Source organism: Pogoniulus pusillus, chromosome 36, assembly GCF_015220805.1.
Source record: "Pogoniulus pusillus isolate bPogPus1 chromosome 36, bPogPus1.pri, whole genome shotgun sequence".
Classification (NCBI taxonomy): Eukaryota; Metazoa; Chordata; class Aves; order Piciformes; family Lybiidae; genus Pogoniulus; species Pogoniulus pusillus.
The window spans coordinates 2,807,088-2,820,685 of NC_087299.1; the positions used below are offsets into that span (position 1 = coordinate 2,807,088).

Consider the following 13,598-nt stretch of genomic DNA (forward strand, 5'->3'; position numbering starts at 1 on the left):
TAGTGCCATGGTCTCAATGCCATGGTCTCATTTAGTGCCATGGTCTCACTTAGTGCCATGGTCTTACTTAGTGCCATGGTTTCAATGCCATGGTCTCACTTAGTGCCATGGTCTCAATGCCATGGTCTCACTTAGTGCCATGGTTTCACTTAGTGCCATGGTCTTACTTAGTGCCATGGTCTCAATGCCATGGTCTCACTTAGTGCCGTGGTCTCACTTAGTGCCATGGTCTAGTTCACTTAGTGCCATAGTCTAGTTCACTCAGTGCCATGCTCTCACTTAGTGCCATGGTCTAGTTCACTCAGTGCCATGGTCTCACTTAGTGCCATGGTTTCACTTAGTGCCAAGGTCTCAGTGCCATGGTCTCACTTAGTGCCATGGTCTAGTTCACTCAGTGCCATGGTCTCACTTAGTGCCATGGTTTCACTTAGTGCCAAGGTCTCAGTGCCATGGTCTCACTTAGTGCCATGGTCTAGTTCACTCAGTGCCATGGTCTCACTTAGTGCCATGGTTTCACTTAGTGCCATTATCTCACTCAGTGCCATGGTCTCACTTAATGCCATGGTCTAGTTCACTTAGTGCCATGGTCTCACTTAGTACCATCATCTCAGTGCCATGGTCTCACTCAGTGCCATGGTCTCACTTAGTGCCATGGTCTAGTTGATTGGATAGGACTGGGTGCTAGGTTGAACTGGATGATCTTGGAGGTCTCTTCCAACCTGTTTGATTCTAAGGAGCTGGAAAGCTCATCCAGTCCAACCCTGGAAACCTCATCCAGTCCAACCCCCCCCCGCCATGAAGTCAGCAAAGAAATCTGCAACTAAAGCTTCATCCCTGCTGGGGTTTGAACCTTGAAATCATTGGGAGTTTGGTTTAGTTTTTGCATAACCATAGAATAATCAAGTTGGAAGGGACCTCATGGATCATCAGGTCCAACCCTTCATGGGAAAAGCATTATCAAAAGCTCAGGATTGGGAGCTGGGTTTGAGTTTTGCATCATCATAGAACAGCAAGGTTGAAAAGGACCTCATGGATCATCAGGTCCAACCCTTCATGGGAAAAGCACTATCAAAAGCTCAGGATTGGGAGCTGGGTTTGAGTTTTGCATCATCATAGAATAACCAGGCTGGAAAATGCCTCATGGATCACCAGGTCCAGTCTTTGTTGGGAAAAGCATTAGCACAAGCTCAGGATTGGGAATTAAGTTTGGGTTTTGGACCATCATAGAATACTAAGGTTGAAAAAGACCTCATGGATCATCAGGTCCAACCCTTCATGGGAAAAGCATTGTCAAAAGCTTTGGATTGGGAGCTGGGTTTGAGTTTTGCATCATCATAGAATAACCAGGCTGGAAGAGACCTCATGGATCACCAGGTCCAATCTTTCATGGGAACAGCATTATCAAAAGCTCAGGATTGGGAATCAGGATTGGGGTTTTGCACCATCATAGAATAACCAGGTTGGAAGGGACCTCATGGATCATCAGATCCAACCCTTCATGGGAAAAACATTATCAAAAGCTTTGCATTGGGAGCTGGGTTTGGGTTTTGCACCACCACAGAACAGCAAGGTTGAAAAGGACCTCATGGATCATCAGGTCCAACCCTTCATGGGAAAAGCATTATCAAAAGCTCTGAGTTGGGCCCCAGCGCTAAACTGTGACCAGAGAAGCTTCCTAACGTTGCCATTTCAACCCATTTTGCTGATGAAACCCTGACTGAAGCAAAGCCCTGGGGGTCTGCCTGTCCCCAGCAGCCCTGATGAAGTGATTTTGCTCAGTTAATCTTGATTTAAAAGGGGGTCGAAAGGCCAAGGCGGCCGCGCTGAGTCAATACATTGAGTGAAATTATTGATTCACATCACAAAGACCTAACAAGACACATCCCTGAGATCTGTCAGCTCCAACCTGCCTGTTGCATCCAATTCAGTTAGGAGGAGGGGGGGGGGAAAAAAACCCACAGAGGCATAGAGCTGAGGAGGTTGGAAAAGACCTTTGGGATGAGCCAAGCCCAAGCGCTCGCCTGGAGCTCACAATGCCACCACTGCTGCTAAGCTACTGGCACTGAACCACAGCTCTCAGCACCACATCTATGCCTCTTTTAGATACCTCCAGAGATGGTGACATCATTGCCACCTTGGGCAGCCTCTTACAGGCCTTGGGAATCCTTGCTGGGAAGAAATTGTTCCTAATATTCCACCTGAACCTCCCCTGGGGCAAACTAAAGCTCTTTCCTCTTGGCCTGTGGCTTTGTTGCCTGTGAGAAGAAACCAATCCTCTACAGAACTCTAAGCTCCCTTCAGGCTGGGAAGGAGCTGGTCCTGAATGAGTGTGGCTGGTGGGGAGGATTTAGATCATAAACTGCAGAGATAGCATCATAGAATCATAGAATGGTTTAGGTTGGAAAGGGACCTCAAAGCTCAGCCAGTTCCATCCCTCTGTCATAGGCAGGGACACCTCCCACTAGAACAGGTCACTCAAGGTCTCATCCAGCCTGGTCCTGAACACCTCCAGGGAGGCTGTGGAGCACAGAAGCACAGATCAAAGATCACATTGGGTGCTTCTGTGCTCCACAACCTCCCTGGGAAACCTGTGCCAGTGTCTCACCACCCTCAACCTCTGCCAGTGTCTCACCACCCTCACTGCAAACAACTTCTTCCTCACATCCACTTTCAATCTCCCCTCTGCCACTTCAAACCCATTTCTCCTCCTCCTCTCATCATCAGATCTTGTCAATAGTCCTTCCCCAGCCCTCTTACAGCCCCCTGCAGATCCTGCAAGGCCACTCCAAGCTCTCCTCCAAACCTTCTCTTCTCCAGCCTGCACAGCCCCAACTCTCTCAGCCTGTGCTCAGAGCAGAGCTGCTGCAGCCCTCTCAGCATCTTGGTGGCCTCCTCTGAAATCATAGAATCAATCATTTGGAGCCACAGAATCAATCATAGCATCACAGAATTGTTTGGGTTGGAAAAGCACTCCACAATCATCCACTCCAACCATCAACCCAACACCTCCATGGGCATCAAACCATGTCCCAGAGTGCCAGGCAAGCAGCAACAAAATGAGGGTGCCTGGAGCAGAGCTCTGTGAGGAGAGGCTGAGGGAGCTGGGGGTGTGCAGCCTGCAGCAGAGGAGGCTCAGGGCAGAGCTCATTGCTGTCTGCAGCTGCCTGCAGGGAGGCTGTAGCCAGGTGGGGTTGGGCTCTGCTGCCAGGCAGCCGGGTGCAGAAGAAGGGGCCCCAGGCTGAAGCTGTGTCAGGGCAGGTTGAGGCTGGATGTTGTTAGGAAGTTGTTGTCAGAGAGAGTGCTTGGCATTGGAATGGGCTGCCCAGGGAGGTGGTGGAGTCTGTGTGGCTGGAGATGTTGCAGCCAAGGCTGGCTGGGGCACTGAGTGCCATGGTGTGGTTGGTTGGCCAGGGCTGGGTGCTAGGTTGTGCTGGCTGAGCTTGGAGCTCTCTGCCAACCTGTTAGTTCTATGATTCTATGATATTAAGGAACATTTCTGTCCTGCAGGTCAGACATGGGAACAGGCTGCCCAGGGAGGTGGTGGAGTCCCCATCCCTGAAGATGTTGAAGCCAAGGCTGGATTGGACACTTAGTCCCTGGGGGTCTTCAAGAAAAGACTGGATGAGGCACTTAGTGCCATGGTCTAGTTGATTGGTTAGGGCTGGGTGCTAGGTTGGACTGGATAATCTTGGAGGTCTCTTCCAACCTGGCTGATTCTATGATTCTATGATTCTATGGTCTGGTTGATTAGCCAGGGCAGGGAGCTAGGTTGGCACTGAGTGCCACGGTCTGGTGGGTTGGGCAGGGCTGGGTGCTAGGTTGGGCTGGCTGAGCTTGGAGCTCTCTGCCAACCTGCCTGATTCTATGATTCTCTGATTGATTCTATGGTTTGGTCAAGCAACAGCCCCTCCCCCACCCACCCCCTCTCCTATCCCTCCACCCTCCTCCTCCTCCACCCATAAAGGATGATTAGCGATCCAGCTGCAGAGAGCTTCCTCCCACTTATGCAGATGGGCGAGGTAAGAGGCACCTAATTAAATGTTTGTACTTTAACACACCGCGGTGTGAAGGAAGATGAATTTTAATTACCGGCCCTTAATTGTTTGCTTGGCCCTCTTAAGATCCTCTTTACACAGCATTAATGCAATTTGCTCCCTGCCGGCAGGGCTCTTCCTCGCTGCAGGGGATGGAGGCATTCTTAACTCGGTCCTCTCCCTTGGAACACGAGGAAGTGTCTGCCCAGCTGGCCAAGGAGGCCACCAGCAGCCCTGCCTTGGAGCAGCAGCAGAAGGACAAGGATAGGGATTAGTGAGTCCAGAGGAGGGTAAAGAGGATGCTGAGAGGGCTGCAGCAGCTCTGCTGTAAGGACAGGCTGAGAGAGTTGGGGCTGTGCAGCCTGGAGAGGAGAAGGCTTGGAGGAAGGCTTCTTTGCAGCACAGGAGGTAACAGCTCCACACAAGGGGCAGCTTGAGAGGGGATTTAATGAATGTTTATAAGTATCTGAGGGCTGAGGGTCAGGAGGGGGGGACAGGCTCTGCTTCCTGGCACAGGACAAGCAGCAGTGGATGGAAGCTGCAGCACAGGAGGTTCCAGCTCAGCACAAGAGAGAATTTCTCTCCTGGAAGGGTCCCAGAGCCCTGGCACAGGCTGCCCAGAGAGGTTGTGGAGTCCCCTTCCCTGGAGCCTTTCCAGGCCTGTCTGGATGTGTTTCTAGGTGCCCTGAGCTGGATTGTGTGGTCCTGCTCTGTCAGGAGGGTTGGACTGGATGATCTCCTTGGGTGGAGCAGCCACAACCTCCCTGGGCAACCTGTTCCCATTCCTCCTCCTCCTGCCATTCCCAGACCTTCTCAATAGTCCCTCCCCAGCCCTCCTGCAGCCCCCTGCACATCCTGCAAGGCCACTCCAAGCTCTCCTCCAAGCCTTCTCTTCTCCAGCCTGCACAGCCCCAACTCTCTCAGCCTGTGCTCAGAGCAGAGCTGCTGCAGCCCTCTCAGCATCTTTGTGGCCTCCTCTGGGCTGGCTCCAACCCTTCCATGTCCTGCTTGTGCTGGGGGCTCCAGAACTGCACCCAGAGCTGGAGGTGAAGTCTGAGGAGAGCAGAGCCAAGAGGCAGAATCCTCTCCCTTGCCCTGTGCCCACACTGCTCTGGCTGCAGCCCAGCACAGAGTTGCTCTCTGGGCTGCACTCCCACTGGACATTCACTCCATGATTCCTCTTTCCCTGTGCAAAAGGTCCATCTCCCTCTCTGTATCCATCTCTCACATCCCATCCCTCTTGCTGTTATTCCTCCACATAAAAATCAACGAAATAGATCAGTGGGGAACCTTTCCAGGAGGAACAACTGAAGAATCAGCAAGAATTTGGCCACTCTGAAATTGGGACAGCTGTGAGTCCTCCTCTGCTTCTTGCCTTTTGACCCTCCTGGGTTAAGGAAAGAGAAGGAGCAAGCTGTTGGAATAGTAAATCAGGCTGGAATGTCATAAATAAAGCATAGGTGGAGCTGGGGAGGGAGAAAAAGAAGGAGGGAGAGAAGGAGGGAAGGAGTGAGACAGTGTTTGCTGTGCTCACAGGAACAGGAGCAACTGCTGCAGTTTAATCTTTAATGAACAAGATGTTGCAAAGTGCTGCAAGTCAGAGTGAGTTTGCTTAATGCTCCTCAGCCTCCTCCTGCAGCAGGGTCCCCAGGGCCCCCCCCCCCCCCCCCCCACGGCCATGAACCTTTCTACCTCTCCTGGTGTCAGCCATCCTCTTCCTCTGGGTGAAAATGGGCCATGGGATCGTGCCCTGCTTTAGTTTGGGATGGCCAACTCGATCCTGGGCTGCAGCTAAAGGAGTTGTGGCCAGCAGGGTGAAGGGAAGGGATTGGTTTCCCTTCTGCTCTGCTCTTGTGAGACCTCAACCAGAGTGCTGCATCCAATTTTGGGGGCCCTCAGCACTGCAGGGATGTGGAAGTGCTGGAGGAGGGCCAGAGGAGGACACAAAGTTGGTCAGAGGGCTGAAGAACCTTCCCTATGGGGACAGGCTGGGAGGGTTGGGGCTGTTCAGCCTGGTGAAGAGAAGGCTCCAGGGAGACCTTAGAGCAGCCTTGCAGTGCCTGAAGGGGCTGCAGGAGAGCTGGGGAGGGACTTTGGGCAAGAGCTTGGAGAGATAGGATGAGGAGCAATGGCTGTGAGCTGGGAGGGGGAAGATTGAGACTGGAGATGAGGAAGTAATTCTTGAGAGTGGGGGTGGGAAGAGACTGGCACAGGTTGCCCAGGGAGGTTGTGGATGCTCCCTCCCTGGATGTGTCCTCACTGTGGCAGAGTAGTGGGGGAGGAGAAGCTTCCTCCACCTGCTAACCACACTCTTCATGCACCCCAGGCCACCCATTTGCCATCTTGGCCATGAGGGCACACTTCTGGCTGATGGTGAACTTGTGCCCCAGCACTCCCAGGTCTTTCTCTCCTCACCTGTACTGCTGCAGGAGGTTCTTCCTCCCCAGGGGCAAGACTCTACCCTCGCCCTGGTTGAACTTCAGGAGGTTCCTCTGCCCAGCTCTGCAGCCTGGCCAGGTCTGGCTGAGTGCCAGCCCAGCCTGGGGGAGGGCATCAACCACTCCTCCCAGTTTCACTCTATCACAAGACTGGCTGAGAGTCCTCTCTGTTGTTAGTGAAGATGTTGACCAAAGGAGTGAAAGCTGAATTTGGTCCAAACAGAAAGGGAAGTGCTGAGTGGAGACATTGGGAGCTTCTGCTGGGACATGTTGGGCTTGGCAGGTTTATCCAGCCAGTCACTGGTGCTGTGCCCCAAGGATCAGTGCTGGGCACAGTCCTGTTCAGTGTCTTTACTGCTGATCTGGAGCAGGGGACTGAGTCCAGCATCAGTGAGTTTGCAGATGGCACCAAGGCAGGAGCAGCTGTGGAGCTGTTGGAGGGTAGCAGAGCCCTGCAGAGGGACCTGGCCCTGGTAGGGGGCAGTGGGGCAGGCGGATTTCATAGAATCATAGAATCAAGCAGGCTGGAAGAGACCTCCAAGCTCATCCAGTCCAACCTAGCACCCAGCCCTATCCAATCAACCAGACCATGGCACTAAGTGCCTCATCCAGGCTTTGCTTGAAGACCCCCAGGGACAGTGCCTCCACCACCTCCCTGGGCAGCCCATTCCAATGCCAATCACTCTCTCTGTGAAGAACTTCTTCCTAACATCCAGCCTAGACCTCCCCTGGCACAACTTGAGACTGTGTCCCCTTGTTCTACTGCTGGTTACCTGGGAGAAGAGGCCAACCCCCACCTGGCTACAATGTCCCTTCAGGTAGTTGTAGACAGTAATAAGATCACCCCTGAGCCTCCTCTTCTCCAGGCTGCACACCCCCAGCTCCCTCAGCCTCTCCTCATAGGGTTTGTGCTCCAGGCCCCTCACCAGCTTCGTTGTCCTTTTCTGGACATGTTCCAGCACCTCAACATCTCTCTTGAATTGAGGGGCCCAGAACTGGACACAGCACTCAAGGTGTGGCCTGAGCAGTGCTGAGCACAGGGGCAGAAGCAGCTCCCTTGTCCTGCTGCCCACACTGCTCCTGATTTCATCCACTCCTCCCCATTGAAGATCATCACCAAAGACACATCCCTATAGGATGTTCAGCTGGGACAGGGCTGGGGCTTTCCACCAGCCTCTCGGTGGAAGCATCCAACCACATCCTCCTCCTTCCACAGCCAGGTTGAGCCCAACCTCCTCCCCGGCTGCTCTTTTGTAATTGAAAGCGGCGAGCATGTTACACTCTGCTCCTTTCATTAATGTGTCACTCCCCATTTCAAAGGACATTTCGTTTATCTCTCCCTTCCCCCTCCTGCTCTTTTCCTCCCCCTTTTCCTCCCCCTTTTCCCCTCTAACTGGCTGCTGGAAGAATTCCCACCCCCTCCCCAGCACAAATATTCCTCTCTCCCCAGGGATGCCAGCTAATCAGAGGGCTGAATTTCCAGAGGTGAGAATCGAATCAGAGGGTGGCCTGGTGCAGCTTTCACTCCAAAAGATGGTCCTTAAAAAGAGCAAAGGGGAAGCAGAACAACCTCAAGCTTCAGAGCTGCCTCTGGGCTACTGTTGGCGTGGAGGAGGATGGGGACAGGCTCTGCTCACTGCTCCCTGGGATAGGACAAGCAGCAGTGGATGGAAGCTGCAGCACAGGAGGTTCCAGCTCAGCACAAGGGGGAATTTCTCTTCTGGAAGGGTCCCAGAGCCCTGGCACAGGCTGCCCAGAGAGGTTGTGGAGTCTCCTTCTCTGGAGCCTTTCCAGGCCTGTCTGGATGTGTACCTGTGTGCCCTGAGCTGGATTGTGTGGTCCTGCTGTGGCAGGGGGGGTTGGACTGGATGAGATCTTTGGGTGCCTTCCAACCCCTGACATCCTGTGATCTCTGATCCTTTGGAGGGACACTGGAGCAGGTTGCCCAGGAGGCTGTGGATGTCCCCTCCCTGGAGGTGTTCAATGCTGTCTTGGATGAGAACTTAGGACAAGGAGCAATGGATGGAAGCTGCAGCACAGGAGGTTCCAGCTCAGCACAAGGGAGAACTTCTCTCCTGGAGGGGTCCCAGAGCCCTGGCACAGGCTGCCCAGAGAGGTTGTGGAGTCTCCTTCTCTGGAGCCTTTCCAGCCCTGTCTGGATGTGTTCCTGGGTGATCTGTGTTAGATAGGATTGTCCTGCTGTGGCAGGGGGGTTGGACTGGATGATCTCCTTGGGTCCCTTCCCACCCCTAACATCCTGTGAGCCTGTGACCTTGTGATCCTGTGCTCCTGTGATCCTATGAGGATGGAGAAGTGGGGTTGGACTCCCCTTCTGGAGGCACAGATGCGATGCTCAGCCCTCATCTAAACACTCCTCCACGTTCAGCACTATCTGTCACTGCTGGTTGCTTTCCCTCCTCCCCCCCGAGTAAATCTTAAACCTCTAAGTGAAAGAAAGGCCCAAAGTGGTGACTTTGAAGAGTGGTGACATTTTGCCATCCTTGGCTGTCAGAAAGCAGAGGGAGCAGAGCAGGAGGGGTGGGGGACAAGGGATGGGATTCGCACGTCAGCCGCCGCGAAACAGCAGGCTTTGGACGGCTCCATCTGGATCCTTGGGTTAGGTTTTGGTGCCTGGCTTTATTTTCCCTGCTTTTCCCCCCTCCTTTCCACACAACCTTAGCATTTGGGGGGGATGGGGGAGGGAGGAGGGCTGGCTCCTTGAGGGACTGTGCATCTGTTCCTCTGCTGCTCTTTCCATCCTTCTTTTCCCTGTCTACTGGTGTGATTTTGCTGGGAATTTGGATAGATGATGCTCTTGAGCAGTTGGGATTTCACCTTCCCTTCCCTCCCAGTCATTGCTGGGGCTTTGGCATCAGCCTCCCTCCCCTCTCAGTCATTGCTGAGGCTCCAACATCAACGTCCCTCCCCACCCAGTCATTGATGAGGCTCCAGCATCAGCCTCCCTCCCCTCCCAGTCATTGCTGGGGCTTTGGCATCAGCCTCTCTCCCCACCCAGTCGTTGATGAGGCTCCAGCATCAGCCTCCCTCCCCTCTCAGTCACTGCTGAGGCTCCAGCATAATCCTCCCTCCCCACCCAGTCATTGATGAGGTTCCAGCACCAGCTTCCCTCCCCACCTAGTCATTGCTGGGGCTCCAGCATCAGTCTTCAGCCCTTCCCCAGCACCTGTGCAATAATCATGGAGCTCCAGACCCCATGGCTTTGCCATGCAGCATTCCATGGTTATGCTCTGGTATTTTTAAGGAGCAGATGTCCTCCAAGCACATCTGAGCTGGGATTACTGTGGGGAGCTGTGGGGCTGCAGCCTCAATGCTAACAGAGTCTGTTTGCAGCACAGGGTTCTGCACTTGGGCCACAACAACCCCAAGCAGCACTACAGGCTGGGGCCAGAGTGGCTGAGAGCAGCCAGGCAGAGAGGCAGCTGGGGGTGCTGGCAGAGAGGAGCTGCAGAGGAGGCAGCAGTGCCCAGGTGGGCAGCAGAGCCAATGGCATCCTGGGCTGGCTCAGGAGCAGTGTGGGCAGCAGGACAAGGGAGGTTCTTCTGTCCCTGTGCTCAGCACTGCTCAGGCCACACCTTCAGTGCTGTGTCCAGTTGTGGGCTCCTGAATTGCAGAGAGCTGTTGAGGTGCTGGAAGGTGTTGAGAGAAGGGCAGCAAGGCTGGGGAGGGGCCTGGAGCACAGCCCTGTGAGGAGAAGCTGAGGGAGCTGGGGGGGTGCAGGCTGCAGCAGAGGAGGCTCAGGGCAGAGCTCATTGCTGTCTGCAGCTGCCTGCAGGGAGGCTGTAGCCAGGTGGGGTTGGGCTCTGCTGCCAGGCAGCCAGCAACAGAAGAAGGGGCCTCAGGCTGAAGCTGTGGCAGGGCAGGTTGAGGCTGGATGTTGTTAGGAAGTTGTTGTCAGAGAGAGTGATTGGCATTGGAATGGGCTGCCCAGGGAGGTGGTGGAGTCTGTGTGGCTGGAGGTGTTGCAGCCAAGGCTGGCTGGGGCACTGAGTGCCATGGTGTGGTTGGTTGGGCAGGGCTGGGTGCTAGGTTGGGCTGGCTGAGCTTGGAGCTCTCTTCCAACCTGCTTGATTCTATGAGAGAGAACAGAGAAACAAGAAAGCTCATTTTGGCTTTGGGTTTTTTTGGGGCCAGGTAGGAGATGCAGGTTTGGAACATGCTTGCAGGAGGATTTGCTTAGGTACCTGCTTGGGGCAAGGCATTAGCTGCATGTTAGCAGAGGTTGTGGCTGCCCCCAGCTTGGCCATGTTGGTCTAAACACCACCAAAACACTTGGCTGAATAGGGATGGGGATGCTCCAGCTGCCCATTGCTGTGCAGAGGGCCTGAAATACAGTGCCAGGTGCTGCACTTGGGCACATCAACCCCCTAGCAGTGCTCCAGGCTTGGGGCAGAGTGGCTGGAAACTGCCCAGTAGGCACAGACCTCAGGGTGCAGGTCCACAGTGGCTGGAAATGAATCAGTGTGTACCCAGGTGGCCAAGAAGACCAGAGTAGAAATAGTGTGGCCAGCAGGAGCAGGACTGGGATTGTCCCCCCTGGACTAGGCATTGGTGAGGCCACAACTTGAGTCCTGGGTTCAGTTTTGGGCCACTCACTCCAAGAAGGACATTGAGAGCCTGGAGTGTGTTGAGAGAAGGACAAGAAAGTGTCTGGGGAGGAGCAGCTGAGGGAGCTGGGGGTGTTGAGCCTGGAGAAAAGGAGGCTAAAGGGAGACCTTCTGGATCTCTACAACTGCCTGAGAGGAGGTTGGAGCCAGGTGGGGGTTGTGCTCTTGTGCTGGGGAACAAATGATAAGGCAAGGAGAAATGCCCTGAAACTATGGCAGGGGAGGTTTAGGTTGGACATGAGGAAAAGCAACCTGTGGCTGTGGCACATGGGGACATAGTTGGATAGAAGGAACAATTTCCTTCCTACAAGGCTGTGCCCATTGGCAGAGGCTGCCCAGGGAGGTGGTGGAGCCTCCATCCCTGGAGGTGTTCAGGAAGCCTCTGGCCACGGCACTTGAGGACACAGACATGGCTTGGTGGCCACGGTGGTGCTGATTGATGGTTGGACTCGATGATCTTGGAGGTGTTCCCTGACTCCATGATTCTATGGAGTGCAATGCCATGGGAAGAGGGCTTAGCAACCCAAGCAGAGGTGCTGTGGGTAGGAGCCAGGACCTCCTGCACCTCCATCCTGCTCTCTGAACCCTGCCTCCATCACCCCTCGCTCCTGCTGCCGGCTTTGTTTAATCAGGCTGCTGATCCAAGCTTGGAGGGGAGGGGGTGGAGAGGAGGGCAGGAGGGAGATGTAATCTCTGCTGGAGGCTCTCAGGGCTGGTTGATGAACAGGCAGAGCTTTTCTGCACGTGTGGAGCCTCCATCCCTGGAGCTGCTCTGTTCTCCCCTTGCTCTGTTTTTGGCAGCCGCCGCCGCGCTGCAGAGCGTTTGCTCCTTCCCCCTCCCCTCTGCTTCCCGTGCCTGTTGCTCATCTTGCTTTTGGAAATGTCAAAAGCAAAGCAAGGGGAATTGGGGCAGCTGCTGGGAGACCTTGTCTGACCTTCCTCCTGTCCCTCCTCCTCTTCCTCCTCCTCCCTGGCCTCTCTGCATCTGTGAAACCCCCCAGTCGGAGGGGACTGCAAGCAGCGTTGGCAGCCGCAAGGCTTAATCCTTGCTTTAGCCTGTGAAAATAAACCCCTGGCAGCCCAGCAGGCAGGCTGGGAAGGAGCTGGTGCTGAATGAATGTGGCTGGTGAGGAGGATTTGGGTCACCAACTGCAGAGATGAAATCAGAGAATCATAGAAATGCTTGGGTTGGAAAAGCCCTCGAAGATGATCCACTCCAACCAGCAACCCAGCACCACCATGGCCCCCTTCAGATGCTGGAAGGCCACTCCAAGGTCTCCTTGAAGCTTTCTCTTCTCCAGGCTGAAGAGTGCCAAGTCTTGTAGCCTGTCCTCATAGAAGAGGTGCTCCACCCCTCTGAGCATCTTTGTGGCCCTCCTCTGAAACCATAGAATCAATCATCTGGAATCATAGAGTCAATCATCTGGAGTCAAGGAATCAATCACCTGGAATCAAAGAATCAATCATCTGGAATCATGGAATCAATCACAGAAGCACAGAATTGTTTGGGTTGGAAAAGCTCTCCAAGATCACCCAGTCCAACCAGCAGCCCAGCACCACCATGGGCATCAAACCAGGTCTCCCAGTGCCATGGCCACACAGTTTTTGAACACCTCCAGGGATGGGCACTCCAGCACCTCCCTGGGCAGTCTGTGCCAGTGCCTGACCTGCAGGACAGAAATGTTCTTAATATCATGGAATGAACCAGGTTGGCAGAGAGCTCCAAGCTCAGCCAGCCCAACCTAGCACCCAGCCCTGCCCAACCAACCACACCATGGCACTCAGTGCCCCAGCCAGCCTTGGCTGCAACACCTCCAGCCACACAGACTCCACCACCTCCCTGGGCAGCCCATTCCAATGCCAATCACTCTCTCTGACAACAACTTCCTAACAACATCCAGCCTCAGCCTGCCCTGCCACAGCTTCAGCCTGGGGCCCCTTCTTCTGTTGCTGTCTTCCTGGCAGCAAAGCCCAACCCCACCTGGCTACAGCCTCCCTGCAGGCAGCTGCAGGCAGCAATCAGCTCTGCCCTGAGCCTGCTCTTCTGCAGGCTGCACCCCCCAGCTCCCTCAGCCTCTCCTCACAGGGCTGTGCTCCAGGCCCCTCCCCAGCCTTGCTGCCCTTCTCCAAACACCTTCCAGCACCTCAACAGCTCTCTGCAATTCAGGAGCCCAGAACTGGACACAGCACTCCAGGTGTGGCCTCTCCTGATAGGGCTTGTGGCTGATTGCAGCAGCAAAGCTGCTTTTGCAGGCACAGCCTCTCCTCCCAGGAACAAAAAAGCATCAGAAAGATAATGTCTGGAGTTTGTGAGCTCCATGCTCAATATTCCAGGCCAGGCTGCTGTGCTGCTGCAGCAGACACGTGTGTGTGCAGCGTGATCTCCCACAGGTCGTGGCTGAGGTTTGTTGCAGAAAACACCAACAACTTGTTTTACAAGAGCTGAGAGCCTGAAAGCACTGCCTGTGGGACTGGCTGCAGAGTTTGGGCAGAGGAGCCTC

At 54.5% G+C, this 13,598-nt stretch overlaps 1 protein-coding gene across 3 annotated transcripts in view; it reads left to right on the forward strand.

Moving 5' to 3' along the window:
* The window catches only part of IGSF21 (immunoglobin superfamily member 21), a 92,268-nt gene that overhangs the window by 35,515 nt on the left and 43,155 nt on the right, over positions 1 to 13,598 (forward strand). Inside the window, exon 1 of one of the 3 annotated variants that reach the window (XM_064171961.1) lies at positions 12,644 to 12,674. The exons of the other annotated variants lie outside the window; for them this stretch is intronic. Coding sequence (XP_064028031.1) covers positions 12,659 to 12,674 — 16 coding nt within the window. The 5' untranslated portion in view covers positions 12,644 to 12,658. Of the gene's footprint in view, positions 1 to 12,643; positions 12,675 to 13,598 lie in introns of those variants that run through there. 3 annotated transcript variants of the gene reach the window in all.